Source organism: Diplotaxodon limnothrissa, linkage group LG7, assembly GCF_057381915.1.
Source record: "Diplotaxodon limnothrissa isolate DT_005_m linkage group LG7, D_limnothrissa_male_GT1.1, whole genome shotgun sequence".
NCBI classification, from domain to species: domain Eukaryota; kingdom Metazoa; phylum Chordata; class Actinopteri; order Cichliformes; family Cichlidae; genus Diplotaxodon; species Diplotaxodon limnothrissa.
Genome location: NC_140602.1, coordinates 61,555,607 through 61,581,530, shown reverse-complemented (window position 1 = coordinate 61,581,530; position 25,924 = coordinate 61,555,607). Strand labels below are relative to the sequence as shown.

The 25,924-nt window shown below is 40.2% G+C and overlaps 1 protein-coding gene across 1 annotated transcript; it reads right to left on the bottom strand.

Moving 5' to 3' along the window:
* Positions 1-3,565: 3,565 nt before the first annotated feature.
* LOC146629452 (uncharacterized) lies at positions 3,566-11,217 on the bottom strand. The gene is made up of 6 exons (XM_085358606.1): positions 11,040-11,217; positions 7,763-7,814; positions 7,267-7,454; positions 5,896-6,069; positions 5,440-5,550; positions 3,566-4,397 (listed from the first exon to the last, which is right to left on the bottom strand). Exons 1-6 carry the CDS (start codon positions 11,190-11,192, stop codon positions 4,284-4,286), a joined length of 792 nt encoding a protein of 263 aa, XP_085214732.1. The 5' UTR covers positions 11,193-11,217; the 3' UTR covers positions 3,566-4,283.
* Positions 11,218-25,924: the final 14,707 nt, after the last annotated feature.

The window sequence follows — 25,924 nt, the reverse complement described above, 5'->3', positions numbered from 1 at the left end:
GCAAGATACTAGCAGGCAAGGCATACATGGAACGCCATAACCAAGTGGCCGGCATAGTGTACAGGAACATCTGTGCCGAGTATAACCTGGAAGTCCCGAGGTCAAAATGGGAGATGCCCCCAAGGGTGGTGGAGAATGACCGAGCTAAGATCCTGTGGGACTTCCAGATACAGATGGACAAAATGGTGGTGGCTAACCAAGTGGTTGGTTAGCCACCACCACTTGGTGGTGGTATGGACATAGCCATACCACCACTATGTCCGTTGGTCCGGCTAACCAACGGACATAGTGGTGGTAGACAAACAGAAGAAGATGGCCATAGTGATCGATGTAGCGGTTCCGAATGACAGCAATATCAGGAAGAAGGAACACGAGAAGCTGGAGAAATACCAAGGGCTCAGAGAAGAGCTCGAGAGGATGTGGAGGGTGAAGGTAACGGTGGTCCCCGTGGTAATCGGAGCACTAGGTGCGGTGACTCCCAAGCTAGGCGAGTGGCTCCAGCAGATCCCGGGAATACCATCGGAGATCTCTGTCCAGAAGAGCGCAGTCCTGGGAACAGCTAAGATACTGCGCAGGACCCTCAAGCTCCCAGGCCTCTGGTAGAGGACCCGAGCTTGAAGGATAGGTTGAAGGTGCTGGGTGTTTTGTTTTTATATATATATATATAAAACACCCAGCACGCCCCTGCGGGCGGTTTATCCTTCAAGCTCGGGTCCTCTACCAGAGGCCTGGGAGCTTGAGGGTCCTGCGCAGTATCTTAGCTGTTCCCAGGACTGCGCTCTTCTGGACAGAGATTTCCGATGTTGTTCCCGGGATCTGCTGGAGCCACTCGCCTAGCTTGGGAGTCACCGCACCTAGTGCTCCGATTACCACGGGGACCACCGTTACCTTCACCCTCCACATCCTCTCGAGCTCTTCTCTGAGCCCTTGGTATTTCTCCAGCTTCTCGTGTTCCTTCTTCCTGATATTGCTGTCATTCGGAACCACTACATCGATCACTACGGCCGTCTTCTTCTGTTTGTCTACCACCACTATGTCCGGTTGGTTAGCCACCACCATTTTGTCCGTCTGTATCTGGAAGTCCCACAGGATCTTAGCTCGGTCATTCTCCACCACCCTTGGGGGCATCTCCCATTTTGACCTCGGGACTTCCAGGTTATACTCGGCACAGATGTTCCTGTACACTATGCCGGCTACTTGGTTATGGTTATATATATATATATATATACACACACACACACACACACACATATACATATATCACTGACTTGCAGCTTGTTGTGTTTGAGGATATATGACTGACTTTAATTATTAAACATTCGCACATAAATAAGTGACGTCATATTCAGTACTTTTAACAGTTCACTCTTCGGCCGCTCCATCTTATTAGGGAAATTCCATATACATAAATGTAAATTTCAAAACTCAACCCCATCATTTAATTTGTTTTTGATTGAAATTGAATATTACTTAAACTCTCTTACATTAAATTCCAATAAAAAAGGTTTATCATTGATTGAAATTCATTCAGAAATGTTTAAGGAATGAGCTGTCACAAGTTTCAAGTACAAAGTTGTTATGAAGTCTGTCACATTCCCCCCCTTTTTTTCTTTTCTATCCTTTATTTATTTATCCTTATTTCATTGTACTGTATATTGTTACTCTTATTTGCCTTGTATGTCTACTGTACAAACTGAACTGGAATGACTGACTGTTCGCTTTATAAGTTCAATAAAGTTTGAAAAAAAAAAAAAAAACCTCTTCGGCTGCTCCCTTCTGCCGTATTTTGCGGCAAAATTATCCACACCCACCGTCGCGCTAAGAATTGTGGGATATATGGGACCACGAAGCGTGCACCGGACCACGCTTGATATTTGGGGAAATCGACGGCGCATTTGGAGTATGCATTTGAAGTACACTTCGAATTGGGACAGCCGTCGTTGCGTGGCGGTGACATAACCGCACTTGAAATTCAAATTCAAATTTTATTTGTCACGTACACAGTCATACACAGTACGATATGTAGTGAAATGCTTGGACAACTGCTCGTGACCTAAAGAAAAGAAAATGAAAAGGCTATGAATAAGATAGGAAATAAATATGAAAAATTAAAAAGGGTAAATTTAACTAGGGAGGAATAAAATATAAATTAAGGTTAAAAATGAAGTAACTGTACAACACAAATTAGAATGAAGGGTAAATTTAACTGGGAAAGATTAAGAAAATATATAAATTAAAGTTGAAAATAAAATAACTGTACAACAAAATACACAATATAGAACTATATAAGAATGTATGAAGAAATATAAATAAATATATACACAATAACAGCAGCTGTACAAGTATTAACTGGAAATGAAGAATGTAATGTCCAGTGTTGTGCAATCCACATTATGAAATGCGTACTTCAAGCGTGCAGACCCTGAATTGGGACAGAGCCCAGGCCTCGAGGGCCGGTGTCCTGCAGATTTTAGATGTGTCCTTGATCCAACACAGCTTATTTAAAAGGCTAAATGACCTCCTCAACATGTCTTGAAGTTCTCCAGAGGCCTGGTAATGAACTAATCATTTTATTCAGGTCTGTTTACCCAGGGTGATGGAGATGTATGAAGATCGGTGGGGTCAGAAGTAGGGTGCCAAGAGAGCACTTTTACAACCTTTTCCCACATTCTTTGTAGCTGTTAATGTTTTTTAATTCCCTATTGGGGTTGCAATGGTATGAGAATTTCTAGGTGCAATAACTAACGGCATTGTGGACTTCAATTGTTACACCTTTATTTTTGCAAAGCTAAATCCACTAAAATGTCTACAAGCACACTCAACATGCAAAGGACTGAAACTGGGTCACAGCTTCTTTGAAGGTCTTTTTGCCAGTGTCCTAATTTTTGTATGTATTGGAGTTGAATCTTAAAAACACTGTCACACATTTTTAAAATAACTATTCAACCAAATAAACAATCACTTGTGGCCATATTTGCTATTGTGGAACAACAGGTATCTCCTAGGAATAAAAAATAGCCAAAAATTACATTTGCCACTTTGAACTGGATTCTCTCAATGACTGAGGGAAGTAATGCATCATCTTAAACTCAAGAAACTAAGTAGATAAATCGAGACAACCTAAAACTCAATGGACTATATTAAAACTAACATTTACATCCATTTCCACTACTTAAACAGTGGCACCCATATATAAACTTAGCATTCTTAATGGTATTGATGAATGTTATCGCTTCTGTCCTAGTCTTAGGAACTCATTGCAGTCTACAGAATAACTGTTTTGTGCATTTGCCTGTCTGTTTTTGTGGTGTCATTTGCTTTATGTGTTTAGAAAATTATACAAAAAAAAAAACCCTGAAGAAATGAACATCATCCTTTCACCTCATTTCAGTTTCTAAATAAATATTATTTACAATAACTCTTTAAGGAATAAACCAAAAGACAGTTTTGTTTTAGTAAATTATTTATTAGAACTGAAAATTGAAACAAATTTTTAAAGCAAATATGTGTAAAAAGACTTCTGTCTTTTTACAGTCTCCCATTGGAGCAAACAAAATACGGGGAAAATAAATTAACAAACCCTACTTCTTTTGAAGCAATACAAACAGGAAAGGTGCACTAGCTTGACCTATTCTCCAAGAAACCAAGATGACTATGAGCAAATTAAATTCTCTATCCTAATACGAAATATTATCATACGGCTGTTAAACATCATACCATGGTTTAAGGGCAAATCTGCGAACTGCTGCTAACCTAGTCCCTATGTAGTCAAAGGAGCTTGCAAAGAAAGCTTGCAAAGATGACCTGGATGACTGAGAACCTTCACAGACATAGTCCCTATGTAGGATATTTTATTGGTTATCTGTTGTACATGTAATCATTGTGAAGACACTGGTGGACTGAGAACCGATTTGCACCACGGCTGGTATTATTTCACAGCAAGACAATCCAAAAGCCTATATAAGCCCCCCAAAATACACAGCAGGCCCACCCTGAGCGATGAAAAGTTTATGGAGTTTGTGCTAACATTTGTAAAATCTAGTCTGTGATTTTCTCTTACTAACACAACATGCGCTTCCCTGACCGCAGGGCTCAGTGCACTTTTTGAAGGGGACAGAGCAAAATGGTTTGGAAAAAGCTCTAGTAGATACGCTCCTATAAAGTGGCATGCAGCACAATCAAAGCCGTAGATACATTCATTCTTGCATAGTTAGAGTAAAAGTAATAACCATTAGGATGAGTTAAGAATTCTCAGTCCTTCTCATAACTGATGGACATCAAGTTCACCAAGGTATCTGCTCTCCTGTAAAGTTCAGAAATGAGCCATGGTCCTTTTCAGTTAGCCCTCCAATCACAGACAACATGAAAGAAATACTATCCTCGGGACTCAGTGGAGCCTGGAAAGAGATGGAGAGAACAGAAAAGCAAATGAAACACACGCTTCTGTCATGATCCCAGGTCTGTTCTCAGGGTATTTGTGTGTTTTTGAGTGTTATTCAAATTAATTCTTGTTTATTATAAGGCTAGGTCTCTCTTTGGGTCTCTTTTATAACATCTACATTTTCAGGTTTCACGTCTTTTACTTAGCATTTTCAGTCTTTAGTTCACAGTTTGAGTTTCTATTTGTATTAGAGTTTATTTGATTCCTCAGTGTCTCCCTCCATCTTATTGTCCTGAGTTAAGTTCACTCAGATTTACTTTATAAGTTTCTATTTTACTTCACTAATCACACTCTTTGTGTATTGTTTGTAGTTTAACCTCCTCATTTACCTTGACTGTGCTCAGCTGTGTTTAGCTTCTCTTACGTTTCTGCTCTCCTCATTACTTCATGTTTATTTTTAGCCCCAGTTTGCCTGTGTTCTTTGTTGCATCATAATGTGTTTTAACCATCCATCCATCCATCTTCTTCCGCTTATCCGGGGCTGGGTCGCGGGGGCAGCAGCCCAAGCAGAAAAGCCCACCTCCTCCAGCTTGTCTGGGGGAACACCATGGCATTCCCAGGCCAGCCGAGAGATATAATCTCTCCAGCGTGTCCTGGATCTGCCCCGGGATATGCTGGCAACTGTTGCTTTTATTTTTGTGCGTTTTGTATTTTGTATTTTACACTCTTTTGGGGTTTTTTTTTGTTAAACCAATAGGCTTTTGTTATTTTGGATCTGGACTTGGTATAGTTACAAGCAGCAGCTTATATTTGAGTCCTTTTAACTACTATAGTCCAATCCATGACATGTTTTTACACACACACACACACACACACACACACACACACACACACACACACACACACACACACACACACACACACACACACACACACACACACACACACCATTTACGGTATATATCACAGTGGTATAGCCCGTTCATAAGTCCAATGCATTCTCTCTTCCTTCCTCATCAATTATGCGTATCTTAAAGTCATTCAGAGCAGGCCCTTACCTCTGACCCCCCCATGTCAGTGCGTACCCAGCCAGGGTGTATAGCCATACAGAGAATCCCATCTGGCTCTAGGTCTACAGCCATGCAGCGACTAACCATGTTTAGTGCACTCTAAAATGACAAGCACAAACATGAAACACAAAGAAAATGACACAAAGAAAATGAATTTCACCTTGACCCCTCTTTTCATACTCACATCACAGTACAGTTAACCCAAGTTAAGTGATGTCCCTTAGCAGTCCGTTACTTTTTATTATGCAGTATTCTCTAATAACTCTTCTTTCCTTTAACCTGGAAGTTGCTGGGAGCTCCTGCTAGCTGCTAATAGCCAATAATTACTGTTCTGAATGTTTTGTGCAACTCCACATGGTCCACACACCTATAACAGCAATATTAATGCGAAATACTCACAGCTTAAATAAACTGTAATTATTCTTTAAATCACAGTAACAATACCTTGGATGTCCTGTAGGGGTACCATTTGAAGTTGTTGGCCCTCTCACCCCAAGTGAGCTCCACAGAGCCCAGCAGTGAGGTCATGTTAATAACCGCTGCCCTCTGGATTCCCATTGTAGCTGAGCCTCCTGCCCCTCCTCTGGATGCAGCTTTTTTTAGAAGAGGCAGATAAGCCTGGCAGAAAAAAGAAGACACACACATTATAGCTGGAAGCAGCAATAAAGTCACAGTTTATGAATGGTTTAAAATTATTTAAAAAAACATGCTGATTATTATACTTTTAACATTTTAAATATGAACTTGTCAGACTGACACATTTCACACTGTATGTCTTTAGAGATGACGCTAGTGCTGCCCTCTGGTGGCAGCATTTCCATAGAGTGGGCAAAAAGCCACAATTCTCCACACACACTTTTTCAATTCTCTCAAACTTTACTGATGCTACTGAAATATTCTGCTTTTATTTAATTATTATTTTTTACTTAAAAAAAAATCAAAACAAAAAAAGAAAAAAGCAAAAATCAACAAGTTGAAGCAGAGATCAACGATGGGTCTCCAAAAAAAACTAATAATACAGTCAGACAGCTTCAAACTGCTTGATTCTCCACAAAGCAACTGTTTAAAAACAAGCATTTTTAGGACAAATGAGAGATACACCCTTTTAGGGTTTTTATAGGTTAAAACAAGTTTTTCCTCAAATTACTGATTAATCATTCAGTCATTAAAACTCTCTGGAAGAAACAAAAAACAAACAAAGACCTAAGATGACATTTTCAGTTTTGTTACAATCTGAAGTGTAATTATCTCCCAAAACCTGCAGAGAGGGCCGAGAAGCAGTTGTCTGCTCTAAAGTGTGTGATGTAGTGTTGATTTAAAACCACATTTACAACTTTGCAGACGGTGATTATAGAAGACGTCCGGGCAGCAATTTGGCCTTGCACAGTTGCAGAAAGGGCTCTTTAACAGAAGCAAACTGTGTGTCAGGAACAATCTGCCATGCTTCTGATCAGTGCCTGAGTTTTACCAGCACAGGAGGCTTACTCTGTAGTCCACCCTAAAATCAGCGGCCGACAAAATAATTGACTTTTAATTAATATTTATGGCATTCAGTCTGCCCCAGACAACAGGGTTTTGTTACTTCTGTCCATCAAGGTCGTGTCTTTATGTTGGCTTCCAGCACTGAGGAAATGAAACACTCATGGGTCCTGCTTGCGGCGACTGAGGAAAACAGAACGCTGCACTCTTTTCTTTTGGTTATTTCACTGTCTGATGATGCAAGATGTTCCAAATAAAACTTTTTTAGAGCTACTAAGTAGCTGATTCAAAGCACAGAAGGTGGCAAGAGGCACACAATATATAAATAAAATTTACCTTAGTGATCATTAGAGGAGCCACAGTGTTGGTGTGGAAGTTTTCTATCATCATCTCGGCGGTAACAGAATGAAAGTCGGCCACCACTTTGATGCCCGCATTGTTGATCAGGCAGTTCAGACCTTCTTCTTGCACCAGCTTGCTCACCTCTTCTACAGACTTCTCTATGCTCTCCTGGTTCACTACGTCTAGTAAAGAGACATAAACTAATCAAAGCTGAAAAAAAAAATCATGCAACACTCGCAGCAACAAGAAATTGGGGGCTAAAGAACCATAAAAGGACAAGGTGATCATGAAATGTGGCTCAGATCTTAAATACAATGAATTGCATTAAGCCATGTGTTTGGCTGATAAGATATTTACAATAACAAGCAGTTCAATGGGTGTATCTAAAAAAGTGGCCGATGGCCTGTCATAAAGACTGTGACTTTGTGTTTTAATTTTTCCTAAATTTTTTCTGTCTAAACACAGAAAACAATGTTCTTCTCAGTCTTACCCAAAGTGATTATGTGGATGTTGGGATGCTTCTCCGCCAGTTCTTGAAGTTCCTGTAGGTCAAAAGCACAGTTGGATAGTGGTGAGGGAGGATGTCTTGATCCTGTTTCTTTCTTTTTTTTTTTTTTTGCCTGTCCCGTTTGGCTCTTTTGCCATCAGAATTGTTGTCTAAAGGCGAAGAAAGATGCCCAACGGATTTACTTTACCAAATTGACCATCCCAGCCTTGCCGTAATGGTCTATTTGATTCACCTTTTATTGTTTATTTTATTTTCATTTGCTGAATACGGGACAGACTTGACTGGGGGAAAGAAGGGGAGAAAGAAAGAGGGAAAGAAAAACAGCTGAGAAGAGGGACGGGGGAGAAGGGCAAAAACCAAAAACCAACAGAATAAGCAGAAAAAAAAATGCATATATCAATCACCTGGATCACCTGCTGAGAAAGAAAAAAGCAAACAAGCAGAAGAAAACGAGAGTAATAGAATAAACAACATCACAATGATATATGGGAATATGACAGTAAATACTAAATATTAAACATTATTGTGCAGCACGTAAGATCAACAGAACACAGTGTGCTTTGAGGTAGGAGCCAAAAAGGGTGTAGTTTGTGGGTGTGATCACCCGTGTGTACACCTGTGAGCATGGACGCGCTTGTTTTTTTTTTTTTAAAAGGTTCCTTCATGTAATGATCTGCTAGAGGGTGTGGGGGGGCCACTGCCCCGTCCACCAGGGCATGAAGCAGGTATGGAGGAGATCAAAACTCCATTCATCCAGAGGCCCCCAGAACACAAGAGACCAAGGAAGACCAACAGAGGGGCAGCCGCGCCACTGTCCCAGAAAGAGCTGAGGAGAGTCCCAGATGAGGGGTCACTCAGCAGCCGTGGAGCAGAAGCCAGGGGGGTTGCAGTGACGCGCCCGTGAGCTCCGCCGGCAGCCAGCTGTGCCTGAGTGACCGAGCCCCAGGCCGAGGGGCCGGGGGCACCCCACCCCTGAAGTGGCCCGAGCGAGCCCCAGGCTCCAGGCCCCGATAAGCGGCCGCCAAGGAGTGAGCCGGAGTATACCTGGACGCCCATCCCCGGACACAAAGAACCACCAACGCACCGATGTCTGAGGGAGTCCGCCACCGGCAGGGGAAGTGGTGGTGGGGGGAGATAGGCCTCCAAACCTTGGAGGGCCTGAGATGTCCCCAGAGAGGTGGCGTCTGACACCCAACCTGTCATATAGACACAGAAATACAGGCACACACAGATACAAACATCCATTCCCACCCTCATGCTCTCATATGCACTTACTCCACACTCAACCAACGTGGAGACAGACATGAAGAGACACTGTACACACGATCACACTCCCCAAGCGTACTCTACGAACCGGGTCTAGGTACCCTTGCCCCTGGAGGGGGGGAACTGCACCCAGACCCAGGTGGTGTTACCCTTTTCCCTGCGGTGGGGAGAAGCAGACCGCCCCGACTCCGCAGCAGCAGGGAGGCCCCACACTCCAGACGGCCAACTCCTCCTCCTAGCCCCCCACTCCAGCAGGCCGCAGAGAACGGGGGTGAGAGAAGACTCCAAACCTCCCTCCACCCGCTCATTGTAGTGTTGATGCATGTGTGGATCCTGTTTATTTCTAAATAAATAAAATGGTAAATGGCCTGTATTTGTATAGCGCTTTACTAGTCCCTAAGGACCCCAAAGCGCTTCACACAACCAGTCATCCACCCATTCACACACACATTCACACACTGGTTAACATTTCTATGTTAACTGAGGGGCGTACTACAAACCAAGCTCACGATAGCCAGGGTCTGTTTGTGTTAGCTGCCTCAAGAAAACCTTACCGGCTGTGCATATTTTCTGATGCAAAAGACCAATTTCCAATTATTAGCGGCACTTACAGCAATGTGACAAATACACAGGTTGTTTATGCAAATTGCATTTCTTCCTCAGAAAATCCATAATCACACTCAGAGCATATTGTCAAGAAAAGTGAAAATGTATAAATTTCAAACCACCACCTTTGTGACATTTAAAATTCAGACTCAACATGACTTGCTAAATTATAAATCCTGCTTCATAGTACAGCCCTCTGGTGACCATCAGTGTTTGCTCAAAGGAGGAGAATAACTGGCCAGTGTACTTTTTTCCTTACTTGAATGTCAACATGTTTGCCTTGTCAGTGGAGTGTTGTTTGAACATGTCACCTAAAAGAAATTTTGCTGTATTTTTAATGCTGCATAAAGACACAAAGGCTGCTGATAGGATAAGGATACAAAAGCATAATGACAAGTAACACAATGCGAGATCCCAACCAGACTAGCTCTCTCTCACGCACAGATTCCACTATAACATACAGGCCACTGTAATTTCCGATTATGTTACCCATGTATACTGAGATTGTTTTATATTAACAAACTCCAAAAATTTAGCTAAAAATAAAATAGAATTTCATTCACGTGGTAAGGACCCTACAATAAAATAAACAAAACCCCAACAACCAGAAGATGTCTTTTGGGCGTGCACTTAGCAACAGTGGGAAGGAAAAGCAGACTTTTAACAGGAAGACAGGGAGCCATCAGCCATGACCATTTTGGGGTCAAAATTACCATGACATTCACGCCCATGATAGGTGTATGGAAACTTCTAGGATGATCTTTTACTCAAACACTTTAAACATGGATCAGCGCTGGCGGAAACAAATCTTTATTTAGCCTTTATCCTACACATGACAATGTTTGAAATAATCTTAAATTTAACACATCTTTATTAAGAACATATTTTAATTTAAATTGTGGGTTTTTAAAGAAAAGATCAATATAGTGTACATCACTTTTTTCTTATAGTTTTACTAAAATATGACATCTTGTTCAATAAATACCTAACCTCTTCTTTTACTTTACGAATAAGTTGTAAAACTTATACGAAATGTTCATTTTTAGCGGGTTTTTTTTAACCAATTCATACTTTTTGGAAGATATTTTTCTATTTCTATTTTTTTTTTTAACGAAGGGGGGGGGGGGGGGGGGGGGGAATTATTCCGTTTCAACGTGTTATATTCACGCGTCTGCACAGATGAGTCAAATACGCATGCGCCGACGGATTACTTAAATGCGACCAAAGCGACATTCACTGAAATACGAAGAATCGCTGTTTGACTATTCTCGGGAGTTAACATACACACTTGTATTATCCAAATAGCTGTCTTTGGAGTGGTCCATCAGCTTTATTCCATTATTGCTACGCCATCAATGCGCACACCGAGTTTCGTGTTGGTGTTTACCTGTGCGTTACCAGGGTTTCTGCACGTGGCTATTATCTTTCCAGGTGAAAACTGTCCACTTGCCAGACTGTCCACTAACTGCAGCCCGAGGCCCCGGCTGGCTCCAGTAATCAGCACAGAGCCGCATTTTTTAAAATTCATAGCAGCACTCATGGCGGACTGTATATGTCCCTGTGCGCGAGCTAGATAATCTGCAGGCGTCACGCGACTCCTCCAGCAGGGGGAAGGCTTGCTCTACTGGGGCTTGCGCTTCTTCTTCTTCGTCTAGTTTCATTAAATTGCCATCCTTGTAAGTTTCATTACTGCCTCCTTCTGGTTTTAGTTCTTCATTGCAGCCCACTGTTGTCACATAATTGCTGCTGTTACTTCAGTTGCTCTAAAAACTTAAATATGCAAAAAGTCACGCATGGCTCCACTCTCTTCTCTGCCCACAGTTTTTGGACACTGGATATTTCTCTAAACCTGTAAGTTACTGTAATTATTTGTAAACTTTTAATGACTGACTATTTTCTACTCTACCCCAGTTCTTCAACATCACCTCAAATCAGCAGTTAGACAGCTGAAAGTTGGACACAGTTTGGTGTTCTGCCAGGACAATGATCTCAAACACAAATCAAAACCGGTTCATTCTCCGGTTCAGATCATTAACAAGCTCTCCCGTGTAGTTTTGGGGTGATTCGCCAACTTTCTCATGATCATTTTCATCCATGAGCCAAGATCCTTTTGTAGGAGCTCCAGATCAAGGGCGACAGACAGCTTTGTGCAGGTCTACGATTTTGTTCCTGGTGTCCTCTGATGACAGCTCTTTGGTCTTGCCCATGGTGTAGGAGAGGGTGGAAAAGAAGAAATTGATTCTGTAGACAGGTGTGCTTTATACACATAACAAATTGAGATCAGGAATATCTGTAATTGATTAACTGACTGCAATCACTAATCTGTGGGAGCTAGAATTCTGTTTGGGTTGTAGGGGATCAAATACTTATTTCACGTATTGACATGCAAATCAATTTATAGCTTTGAGATTTGGGGTTGATGTTTTGTCTCTCTCCATTAAAATGAGATGATTTATTTCTTTGTAAGTGAGAAAACTTCCAAATTCAGCAGGGGCAACAAATAATTATTTCCCTCACTGTATGTAAATCTCTGGCAACTAAAAATGTGATGTCTTCCCTGAATTAATTCCTGGCTGTTGTAATGGTTGACAGTGTTAACAGTGACTCATTCCACAGAGTATTTCATTTTCTTCTGCTTTTCTACCCTATAATGGTAGCAGGAATGTATATAGCTTAACAGCACAAACACTCAAATAAGCTGATATTCTCCTACAAATGCCTGCCTGCTTCAAGTCCTCTACCATGATCCCTGTCCCCAAGAAACCAAGGATCACTGAACTAAATGACTACAGACCCGTGGCTCTGACATCTGTGGTCATGAAGTCATTTGAGTGCCTGGTTCTCTCCTACCTCAAGACCCTCACGGCCCCCCTCTTGGACCCCCTGCAGTTTGCATACACAGCCAACAGGTCTGTAGACAACACTATCAACATGGCTCTACACTTCATCCTGCAGCATCTGGACTCCCCAGGAACCTACGCCAGGATCCTGTTTGTGGACTTCAGCTCTGCCTTCAACACCATCCTTCCAGACCATCTCCAAGGCAAGCTTTCCCAGGTGAATGTGCCTGATCCCATCTGCCGGTGGAACACTGACTTCCTGACGGACAGGAAGCAGCATGTGAGGCTGGGAAAGAATGTCTCGGACTCCTGGACCATCCTCACCGGCTCCCCTCAGGGCTGTGTTCTTTCTCCTCTGCTCTTCTCCCTGTACACCAACTGCTGCACCTCCACCCACCAGTCTGTCAAGCTAATCAAGTTTGCATAAAACACCACCGTTATAGGACTCATCTCGGACGGGGATGAGTCTGCCTACAGGAGGGAGGTTGAACGTTTGGTGTCCTGGTGCAGCCACAACAACCTGGTGCTGAATGCCCAGAAGACAGTGGAGATTATTGTGGACTTCAGGAAGCACACAGCTCCACTCCCCCCCATCATCCTGACTGACACCCCCATCACCTCTGTGGACTCATTCCACTTCCTGGGTACCACCATCTCCCAGGACCTGAAGTGGGAGCCCACCATCACCTCCGTCATTAAGAAAGCCCAGCAGAGGATGTACTTCCTGAGGCAGCTGAAGAAATTCAACCTGCCAACACGGACAATGATGCAATTTTACACCGCAATCATCGAGTCCATCCTCACCTCCTCCATCACCGTGTGGTGCGCTGGAGCCACTATCAGGGACAAACAGAGACTGCAGCGTGTTGTGCGCTCTGCTGAGAAGGTGATTGGCTGCAGACTCCCATCTCTGCAGGACCTGTACACCTCCAGGACACTGGGGTGTGCAGCTCGGATCACAGCTGACCCTTCTCACCCTGGACACAGTCTGTTTGACCTGCTCCCCTCAGGCAGGAGGCTCCGGTCCATTCGCACCAGAACCTCTCGCCATAAGAACAGTTTCTTCCCCTCTGCTGTTGGACACATGAACAATAACCGTATGACTGTTCCCACCACTAACACATGACCCTACGCTGTGTTCACTGCATCATTCCATGTTTGGCACTGATCACCACCTGCAGTCATGTATATAACTATCTACTTAGCACTTTTAATTCTTATTTTTATGTCTATTTAAGCGTTATATGACAGTATGTTTGCACTAAGTACCGCAGCAATTTCCTAATGTTGTAAACCTGCTCAACATTTGGCAATAAAACCCTTTCTGATTCTGATTCTGAAATGCCAGTGTGGCCACTGTGTACAATACCTGAGACTTTGACCAAGAATAACCTCACAAACAGAGTCTGGTAGTAGTTGGAAAAATAAAATAGAGGCGTCAACACTGCAGACAATGAAATTAATAAATAGGGGGGCCCCTTTAACTTTCATTGCTATGAAGCTCTGGATTGAACAGTTCCACAATTCACTGTGCAGAAAGCCCCAAACAGCTGTGTTTGCAGCAGAGTCATCTTTACTTAAGCAGCAAAGTGCATTTCTCAATGAAAGCTAATAATCCATAAGTTCAGGGATCATAGAGGAAAAACAAACAGAGTTCTGGGTTTTATTTAATAATTTTTAAGTTAAAAAAAGAGCAAGAATATTAAACTATGGAAATCGAGGTGCAGGAGTGGGGAGGAAATAAGAGTTTGTCCCAAGTCTCTGCTTTATTTTGATTGTTATAATAGACAGAAGTGCAGGTAAAAGCATAAAATAATTAATGCTGGTTAAATGTTTTAGGAAAATGTATTGCAATCAGTCACTACCTTTTTGATCCACACATATCTAAAATCTTTGTATCTTCCCTGCGATCCTTTGCCTTCAGTTTTGCTCTGTGTAAGGGGAGTAGACTCACCCATTTATGGCACACAGGTTCTGTGTAATCAGTTCAAAGAACTTTGTCGCAGAAATCTGCTGGTTTCTTTTTCTGGCTTGTCATATTTTGGTGAAACTGGTCATATTCTTTCCTGGTAAACTCACCTATAATATATTAGTTTCATGACAGGAGTTTTACTATTACCAGTTTTGTTTTTTGTTTTTTTTTAATCTTATAAGAATCATATTCTCATTTACATTTGGTTTGTTCACCTCTTTTCTTCTCATATTGATAAGACTGCTACACCTAAATGAAAACTTTTGGACATCATTTTTGTACTTGAACCACACACACCGGCAAAAAAACACCCAATAACCAAACATAACAAGTGCCAAATTACTTCTGCTAGGCAGAAGGGCTGTATTTCACTTATGTGCAGTGATAGAAACCCAAGAAAAGGCAAAGAAAGTCCAGAGACTCTGGTTATGAGATAAAGTTAGCAATACTCATATGTAAAGTAGCAATGACATGCTTACATTTGTTAATTGCCCCTTGGGGATAAATAAAGTCTTTCTGATTCTGATTACATTGTAGACCAGGGCCCATGAGAGAATAGCAGAAATATCCAAACTTGCGTACACCATACAAACACATTGTCCCTGCTATGTAACTTGCCTGCTAGGTGGTCTAATGACACATATTCCAGTGAGTAATTCCGTCTGCTGCCATTGAGTTTTAGATGGGGCCATATCCGTGATCCTAAAGGACACACTTCCTTACACAGAACATTAAAAGCCTGTAGAGCTGCTTTCCAAACTTCCCTCTGATTTTGTCATTCGCCATTCCAAGTAGAATACACACTGGATTACATTCAGTGTCAGTAGAAAAGATCTTATCTGGTTCATACTTTATAACCCATTACTATATTTCGAACTGAAAGTGCTGAAGCACATTCAAAAATAAGAAAAATGTGCAACATTTTACAAACACTTACATGTCTGCCTAGTTTATACTAAATTATTTACAACAACACTGAAGCTAAAATGAAGGTAAATTAGTTTTCTCTCAGAACTACCAATAGTTTTTCATTAGTTTGATGTGAAGCTGGGAGGGGAGGGAGGGAGAGCCTTCAGTTTTCAGGCCCCTCTTCTACAGGGAGTGCAGAATTATTAGGCAAATGAGTATTTTGTCCACATCATCCTCTTCATGCATGTTGTCTTACTCCAAGCTGTATAGGGTCGAAAGCCTACTACCAATTAAGCATATTAGGTGATGTGCATCTCTGTAATGAGAAGGGGTGTGGTCTAATGACATCAACACCCTATATCAGGTGTGCATAATTATTAGGCAACTTCCTTTCCTTTGGCAAAATGGGTCAAAAGAAGGACTTGACAGGCTCAGAAAAGTCAAAAATAGTGAGATATCTTGCAGAGGGATGCAGCAGTCTCAAAATTGCAAAGCTTCTGAAGCGTGATCATTGAACAATCAAGCGTTTCATTCAAAATAGTCAACAGGGTTGCAAGAAGCGTGTGGAAAAACCAAGGCGCAAAATAACTGCCCATGAACTGAGAAAAGTCAAGCGTGCAGCTGCCAAGATGCCACTTGCCACCAGTTTGGCCATATTTCAGAGCTGCAACATCACTGGAGTGCCCAAAAGCACAAGGTGTGCAATACTCAGAGACATGGCCAAGGTAAGAAAGGCTGAAAGACGACCACCACTGAACAAGACACACAAGCTGAAACGTCAAGACTGGGCCAAGAAATATCTCAAGACTGGTGTTTCTAAGGTTTTATGGACTGATGAAATGAGAGTGAGTCTTGATGGGCCAGATGGATGGGCCCGTGGCTGGATTGGTAAAGGGCAGAGAGCTCCAGTCCGACTCAGACGCCAGCAAGGTGGAGGTGGAGTACTGGTTTGGGCTGGTATCATCAAAGATGAGCTTGTGGGGCCTTTTCGGGTTGAGGATGGAGTCAAGCTCAACTCCCAGTCCTACTGCCAGTTTCTGGAAGACACATTCTTCAAGCAGTGGTACAGGAAGAAGTCTGCATCCTTCAAGAAAAACATGATTTTCATGCAGGACAATGCTCCATCACACACGTCCAAGTACTCGACAGCGTGGCTGGCAAGAAAGGGTATAAAAGAAGAAAAACTAATGACATGGCCACCTTGTTCACCTGATCTGAACCCCATTGAGAACCTGTGGTCCATCATCAAATGTGAGATTTACAAGGAGGGAAAACAGTACACCTCTCTGAACAGTGTCTGGGAGGCTGTGGTTGCTGCTGCACACAATGTTGATGGTGAACAGATCAAAACACTGACAGAATCCATGGATGGCAGGCTTTTGAGTGTCCTTGCAAAGAAAGGTGGCTATATTGGTCGCTGATTTGTTTTTGTTTTGTTTTTGAATGTCAGAAATGTATATTTGTGAATGTGGAGATGTTATATTGGTTTCACTGGTAAAAATAAATAATTGAAATGGGTATATATTTGTTTTTTGTTAAGCTGCCTAATAATTATGCACAGTAATAGTCACCTGCACACACAGATATCCCCCTAAAATAGCTAAAACTAAAAACAAACTAAAAACTACTTCCACAAACATTCAGCTTTGATATTAATGAGTTTTTTGGGTTCATTGAGAACATGGTTGTTGTTCAATAATAACATTATTCCTCAAAAATACAACTTGCCTAATAATTCTGGACTCCCTGTATGGAACCAGCTTCCAGTTTGGATTTGGGAGACAGACACTATCTCTACTTTTAAGATTAGGCGAAAACTTTCTTTTTTGCTAAAGTATATTGTTAGAGATGGATCAGGTGACCCTGAATCCTCCCTTAGTTATGCTGCAATAGGTGTAGGCTGCTGGGGGACTCCCATCATGCATTGAGTTTTTCCTTTTCACTCACCGTTCTCACTCACTATGTGTTAATAGACTTCTCTGCATTCAATCATACTTGTCATTGATCTCTCTCTCTTCCATCGCATGCCTCCTGTTTTCCTTCTCTCACTCCAACCGGTCGGAGCAGATGGCTCCGCCCCTCCCTGTGCCTGGTTCTTTCTTCCTGTTAAAAGGGAGTTTTTCCTTCCCACTGTCGCCAAAGTGCTTGCTCATAGGGGGTCATATGATTGTTGGTTTTTTTCTCTGTATGTATTATTGTAGGGTCTACCTTACAATATAAAGCACCTTGAGGCGACCGTTGTTGTGATTTGGCGCTATATGAATAAAATTGAATTGAATTACCTACAGTACAATAACTAGTGCCTTTATAAAAGAAATAGTGACAAAGCAAAAAAAGACACTGCCTAGCATATGCATTAATTTGCTCTGATGAACATGCATTCACACTTGAATGCTTATTAAAGCCAGTAGCTGTTAATGTGTTTCCTTCTACTTTCTCAAATTTACTGGAATCTACACAAGGTGAAAGGAGTACCATCTAAGAAGCTAATATTAATCACATTTAAGGGAATTTGATTCTACTGATGCAGTCAAAATATATGATTAGATAGTCTGGCCTTCATGAATACTAAATTTATAAAGGGGACTTACTCTTTGCATTCATTTCGTTTTCAAATATTGAAGCTAAGATGGAGGCGCAGCGATAAGGGTGACAGCACAGCTGATGGAGCTTATGCAGTCACAGCACACAGATGGTTTCTCTGGCAGCTTCCTAAGTCCAGATTTTCTTAAAGCTTCTGGTGCTTGGGAGCGGCAGATACTCTGGGTCTGCTCCAGGGTCAGTTAATTTGGAATTTGGCTGCTATGCCTCCATTTACAGACACATTACTTTGGCACCAAGCGCACAGTGCAAGTGATGAGGTAGTGGTACAATGTGTGGTGCAGAGATTTGCTCGTGGAACTGGAGAGTGTTAAGTGGCTTGCCTAAGCACACACAATAGTGCTAAAGACAAGACAACAGCAAGTTAATGGCTTATATTGCAGTTGGTCTGCCTGGTAATCAGGGACAAAGCAGAGGGACATGCAGAACATGGTGTTTCCATTTTTCTGGTTCTACTGCAACTTTACACATTTACAGACTCTAAGAAAAAACCTCTGGTAATGAATGACACAGTCCATGTCCACCAGAGTTGTATTACTTAAAACAGCTGCCTCTGAGCTATGCTGACTATATGAATGACCAGACAGTACTCTAATTATAGTTAGTGGACTTCAAATATTGAAAAATAAAAAATTTAGGACCACCCTCAAAACCCTCATCAGAAATGCATCAGAGTGTTTTAATTTCATTAAAAAAAAAGATGGCAAAGTGACACAAAGGCACTGGATGTGAATGTGATAACCTGGCCGTGTGGCTTTAGGGCCAATAGCTCAGTGCAAGGCTCTCTTTAAAGTTTTAGACTTTAATATGTTCAAGAATCTGAGCATGAAAAGAAAAACCTTAATGTAGTCAAACTTTTCAACTCAATCTACAGTTTAATTCACCGTGAAATTTCTGACAAAAACGCAGGTCAGGTATTTTGAATCATCCGATACAGGTGGCATTTATAACTCTTTTGAAAGCTCCGTGACATGCAGTGCTCAGGCTGTTTACTAAAGGCTCTTATATCTAAGAAGTATAGAAGCATAGGTTTGCAAAGTTGCATCTGACAACAGGACAAACAACGGGACTTCTGGAACAATGTCTTTGGACATTCAAGACCAAAATGGAGTGCAGCATGTGATGCAAAAAATCAGAAACAGCACCAAAGTATTCTAGAGGTGAATGTGAGATCATTTGTCCAACAGCTAAAGCTTGTCCAAAATTAGGTAATGCCTCAGGAAAGCAACACTGTAGAAAAGGGTGAACTCAAATGTCTGTACAATGACGTGAGAGATTGATAACATTATACAGAGAGCAATTACTTCAAGTTCTTGCTGCTAAATGTGGTTCTACTAACTACCAAATCATAAAGTCTACTTTCACATGACTGTATCGAATGAAATGTCAGCATGTAAAAAGGGGCTGAACAGCATTAATTTCCACGTTAACAACAGACACAGTGGGCTAAAGAGCTGCATATATTACAAATAAGGATTTGGTAGAAACAAAAAAACTAAAGCTAAAGTTGAAAATAAACAAAGCTAAAAAATATAAAATAAACGAACCTCTGAAACAGTCAAAAGGAATGATAACACATGTATTTTCTATTCACAGATTATTTATAGTTTTGATTGATTGAGTTTTGCTTTTGATTTAAAAAACCTATAACATCTTTATCAGTGACCTCTAGCATGGTTAGTTGGATTTAAATCTTTTAAGCCAAAATCTTACTTATTTACAGTTATAGGAGAAGCTCCACATTTATCATACAGATGTGTGTCAGGTGTTGGGAACATTACTTTCAGGAGAGACATTCATGAGCTATTTTTACCAAATAAATCTCTGTTTGAGCCTCAGAATTAAGTTGCTGCATCCTATTAAGTAAATTGGATCATCAGTATAACTAATTGGTGTAAATCAATAAAATCCTTTAACATGAGGCACTACACTGTAGTTGGCACATACTGATTTGTTAACCCTGCATAGACAAGAAATCTGTTCAGGGTGCACCCGGCTGTTTTACAGCTACAATATCATGTTAACAATGTAAAAAACCACAATAATGATAAATAAAATTGAAAATAAACAAAAGAAAACAATAAGACCTCTGGCTTTTGTGAATAATTTATTTGAAAACACTCATCTATATAAAGACTAACATGTCAGCTCAGCACAAAACTGGGTTTAATGAACTGAGAAATGAATGTGAAAGGACAATTCTCCCAGTGACATGTAGCTGCATGTCATTTCACCAGCCTGCTTTTGATAATAATTTGAATCCTACAGACCAAAACCTGCACATTTTTCCCCCAATGAGAAATTGCCTATTTAATCATAAAGAGCAGTAACCACTTATCATAATTATAACTTTATTGTAACATCATTATAACATTTTGTAGCAGTTTTCCCCCCAGTTGGTGAGTCAGCCAGTAAAGAGCTGACGCATGGCTCAGGAGTGTATCTCCCATCAGTAACTTATGTCTGTTTTTGAATGTGTGCATGTGTGATTGATGTGTTTATGTGCACACAATAGATGACTCCAATCATGCTAGTGCCTGGGTGTAACACAAGAGTCTAGGTTGGAACATCCATTCTCAATCACTTATTTAATTCACATGAGCTATATTTAAAGACATCATAAATAAAATAACAGGGTTTCTTTCATCAATGAATAAATCATGACTTTTATCCTCCTATATTTTCCTATTTCTTACTCTTCTGTAAAACATAGTTGGCTGCCTTGGTCTTCATTACAATGGTTTATCACAGTCGGCTAGACGTATGAAAGAGTGTGTTTACATGCACTGCAGTATCCTTTTGTTATTCAGTCTGCTCAGCTGTTCACTTATTGAGTTTGTTCAGTAGCTGGAAAAAATGGCATTCTCCCTTGCATTCAAAGGACTAAACATGACACAAGATTCAGCAGTGTTTAGTATCCTGAGGGAAATGCACTTGGCTAGAACAAGGCAGAAAATAGTGCAGGTTACCGAACAACATGTTATGATTCTGAAACAAAAGAAATCCCGGCATTTTAGGAAATCATGTTATATATCATGTTCCCAAATGAGAATATTAACAAATGGACTGATGAATTTATAATTTGGAATTATCCATTTGATTTAAAAATGTATGGCTCAATAAAGTCTCCCATCTAAGATGGAGTATCATGTTTTATCTCACACTGACAGCACCAGTGTGCTCTCTGACTGAAATTAAACATATGGGTTAAGGCAAAGCACTGAAGTTGCTTTCCATAGATTGGCTCTTTCACACAACTTTAATATTACTTTTGTTACTAGATATCAATGTTAAACTATTTGCCTATTATCTCATTTCTCAGTTTTTTGCATATTTGTTAAACTTAAATCTTTAATATCATTAGAATTTTTTTATATTAGTCAATTGTACAACAAATAAATACAAAATGCATTTTTTAAATCGTGATTTTATTCATTATTGGGAATAAAGCTATCCAAGCCTACCTGGTCTTACATGAAATTAAGTAATTCCGCCTCCTGGTTAAATCATGAATTAACTGTGATTCATTTTTTGGAAAGTGAAGGTCAATTTCACGAGCTACACCCAGGCCTAGGTGAAGTAAGCTAAAGATATCAAAAAACAAATTATCATTCTACAATCTAAAGAAACAGCTGAGAAACAAAGGCATTTATATCTATCAGTCTAGAGAGGGTTACAAGGCAATTTCTAAGACTTTGGGACTTCTGTGAACCACAGTGAGAGCCAGTATACACTAATGGAGAAAATGACAGTGTCTTCTAAAATTACTCCAGAAGCACATCAGTGACTCATCCAGGAGATTACAAAAGAACCCAGAACAACATCTGAAGAACTCCCAGCCTCACTTGTCTCATTTAAGGTCAGTGTTCATGATTCAACAGTTAGAAAGACACAGGGTAAAAATGACATCCACGGGGACTCCTGACCAAAAGAACACAAATGCTCGTCTCACATTTGCCCAAAAATATCTTGATGATCCAAAAGAGTTTGGGGGAAAATATTCTGTGGACCGAGGAGAGAAAATGTTTGCTTTTTGGAAGGTTTATGCCATGTTATATCTGGCATAAACCTGAAACAGCATTTCATAAAAAGCACATCATACCAACAGTCAGACATTATATTATACTAATCATTTTAACATTATATTAATCTGAAACACACCAGCAGGTCTACCTCTGAAAAGTTTTTATTACTGTTACGGTATTTGTACACAGAAATCATTTAATTTTTCTCACTGAAATATGATACAGATGGACCAATTAGCAGATAGCTCTCCCAAAACTGTCAACATTATCTCATGGTCCTTGGGAGAAAAGTTGTTATGTAAATCTCATCAAGGCACACAAACCCCATCTTACGATGAAGATGGGATTTAAAGCTGTGACAAAAAAACAAAAAACCCCCAAAAAACCTATGTAAAAGGAGTAAACAAAATAAAAGGTCATGCCACAGTGGCAATCTGTTATATGCTCTTTATGGTGATGTCATGTAGCTATTCTTGTAAATCTACTATTTAAGCTCAGCTTTAACTAGCACCTGGGTTGCCTCTCTGGGAATTACAAATGACTGATGATGCACTGATATGATTAAAAACAAGTGGAAAAGTAAGAAGACGTCATGGTAGAAACTATAATGCAACACACTGTAAAGTAAAACCTTTATAAAACAATGAGCTGAACGGCCAGAAATCATATTCTCATCACAAAAATATATATTTACATTTACCTTTTGTTGTCAGATAAGAAGGTTGTGTCATTTTAATTTGCAATTTCGTTTTCATCTCTTTTTTAGCTGAAGAGTAAAGTTCATTCTGCGTGTGCCTGAGAACAGTCTGATTTTAGATGTAAAATCTACTCCCAGATGGTGGCAGAAGGAAGTACTTAGAGACTGTACCCAGGGATTGTAGATACATCCTGCCTTCTGCGTTGTCTTCAGCTCAGTCTCTTCCTGCAGGTTTAAACTAAATTCCAGTGTTTAGGCAAAAGGTACCAAAAAACGCAAAGATGATGTCTTTGTTTTGGATTATTTACACAATCCTGGCAAGGGACTTATGTTGTTCAACCTTTCATCTTCCTGAAGTTGTGATTTTAATTAGATAGGGCTTCCAAGTTAAAGACTAGTGCAAAGGAATTTAAGGAGAGAAATGTGCTGCTTTCAGCTTTTGTGAGGACTGCAGGGATACACCTGTGTGCAGTGGCGGTCTTAGCCTGTTTGGCGCCCTGGGCGAAAACTTCCTCTGCCATTATCCAATAACGAATCTGCTTACCTGTTTCTTTTGCTCGTTTCTCCTCCTTCTCTTTTCTCGTTTTTCTAAACTGAGGAGCTGATGGCTTTGAACTTTTCTAGTCCATCTTGGTTTTAATTTTGCACTCCAGTATGAACACCCATCCCCCAACCCAAGGATCACCACAACATAACCTAATAGACCTACACCTTAGTTCACAGATTCACTTTGTCTAAGGTGTATTTCTGGGATTTCACACAACCCAGGATTCAAATCATGAATCCATAATGGGCTTGGATTTACAACATTATGAATGAAATGTGCTCTATTTGGAAGCAGCTCTCCCCCCCTTTCAACGGCTTGTGTGTGAGACTTTAAATCAACAAACTGTAAATTATAATTTTTAAATTGTTATTGATCCGTTTACCCCTCGTCCTAAAGCGTATATTTATTTTCTTACTCTTCTTAGAGAACCGGCTCTTTCGGATCTTTCGGCTTGGCTCACTAAAAAGAGCCGGCTCTTTCGACTCCGAACCGGATCTTCAGGTTGTTTTGTTGCTTTAATTGATTTATTATTAACAATAATATAAAATATGCACAAAAGGAATTACTAATGTTAAAAAAAGTGGTTTTATTTATATATGTTTATATATAAATATATGTGGTGGCCCCCAGAGACAAAACACGTACAAACTCCAAAACGCATTTCTAGCGTTAACTGAACTTCCAAAACAGAGCTACTAGATCACTTAAATTACACAATTGAAAGCATGTGTGTATTGTTTGTGTATTTATACACAAGCACTCATATATATTCAAATAATTAAAAATTGCTTGTATAGCCTCTAGGTAACAAAAGCTCTTCTGTTGTCTTTTGTACGTGTTTTGGAGTTTTTATGTGTTTTGAAGTTTGTACATGCTTTTATGTATTCACTCCACATAAAATGTAATAAATAAATCATATAATACAAAAAACAGTGGTTTTAGTCACAGTTCAACTTTTAACTATTTAAATTTTCAGCTTTTTCCTTTTAAACAAATTTAAAATGAAACAACACAAAACACTGCAAACCACAACACAATTAAATATAAATTAAAATATGAAAACAAAAAGAAGATGCATATTCTCTGTCATATTCTCTGTCTGTTCCTGCATGGAACTAGACAGGCATCCTGGACATGCAGCTGACAAGTCTTCAGTAGCTGTGTGATACTATCATACCAATATGGACCATCATCTAAGAGGGTTGGTTCCAGTACCTGGTCAAATATATACTGTGAAGAATTAAAGACATTTTGAAGGCAAAAAGGGCTTCCAACCTGCTACTAGTAAGGTGTACCTTCTGTACAGGTGACTTTATTTAGGATTTGATTAATTTGTGATTAATTTAACATTTTCCTATGATTGCTACTTATGGCCAGTGATCTACACACTTTTCTAGTACAGATGTGTGTATAAAGATTTAAATGCTCCTGATTAACTGATGTGGATTTGCACCAGTTCCTCAGTATGATGGGGCGCTTGTGTGGCTGCTGTATTATTCACATTGCTTTAAAAGCATGTCAAACCGATTACAGGAGTTTTAGTAGAAATATCTTGTACTGTCCTACTACCTCAGGAGTAACATGTCAGCTCAGCTGCAGGGAAAACCTCCTATCCTGTATTCAACTGGAGGAGTTGAATGCTTCCTGTACTGGAATTCAGCCAAAATTTTAAGGCTGTCAGTTTAAATAATTGTTAAGGTTAAGTTCTGTAGTTATATTTTATTGCAGCTCTTATGTAACAGGCTCCGCATACATGTTTCTACTGACATTTAAAGCTTTTCAGTTACTTTTTTAGTCAAGTCAAATCCTATTAGCTCTCCTTGATGACATAATTTAGCCGGTGACTTATAAACCTCAATCAAGCCACAATAACTATTCCATCCTCAACATATTTTATCAGTATATTTGGACTTAAGTAAACTTCAAAAGTCCTTTATTTGGTGTTGACATTTAATTCCCACAGAACTGAATAAGGCTGAAAGCCAGTTACATTTTCACTTTAAATTCATGTCAGCGAGAACCGTAGGTCAGGCTGTGTTTTGTGCAACAGTCCAGAATTACTTCTGCATCTCTATGGAGTGGAGGATTTCTGTAATGCTGTTTTATTTTACCTATTGCCACCTATTTCTTCAGTCATTTTCATTATGCAAATGGAGGAAAGACGTTATCCTGTAAATAACAGCAGCTAAGTTCCCTTCATCATCTTTAGCCCACTAAAGCTACAGTTAAAAAAACAAAACATTAGACCCTTTGCTTGCTTTAGCCTAATACTGCAGGCTAACATCAACTGATTCCAGTTTTTGAATGTCTCCAAAGTAACTTCACTAAAGCCTTAAATTGCACACCGTCTCACTCTTGTTGGGATTTGCAACCATCGTTAATCCTTCTTACACTTCGGCTTGCGGATTGAAGGTGGGGGAGCAGGAAAAGCTGGGAGTCCTTGATAAAAATGGCCAAGCTGGTACGCAAAAGGTCACCACTACAGGATGTATCAAGCAACTGACAGAATAGCGAAACACTGCATAGCTGAAATAGGCAAGGGGAGGTCTGCATGGTATTGTACCACTCTCAGTCACTCACACAAAATCATGTCAAAGATGATTTTATCTTAAGATATTTTATTAATATTTTCAATTGACAGTATCAGCCAAAAAACAAACACTGAAAACCAAAATCCTTTC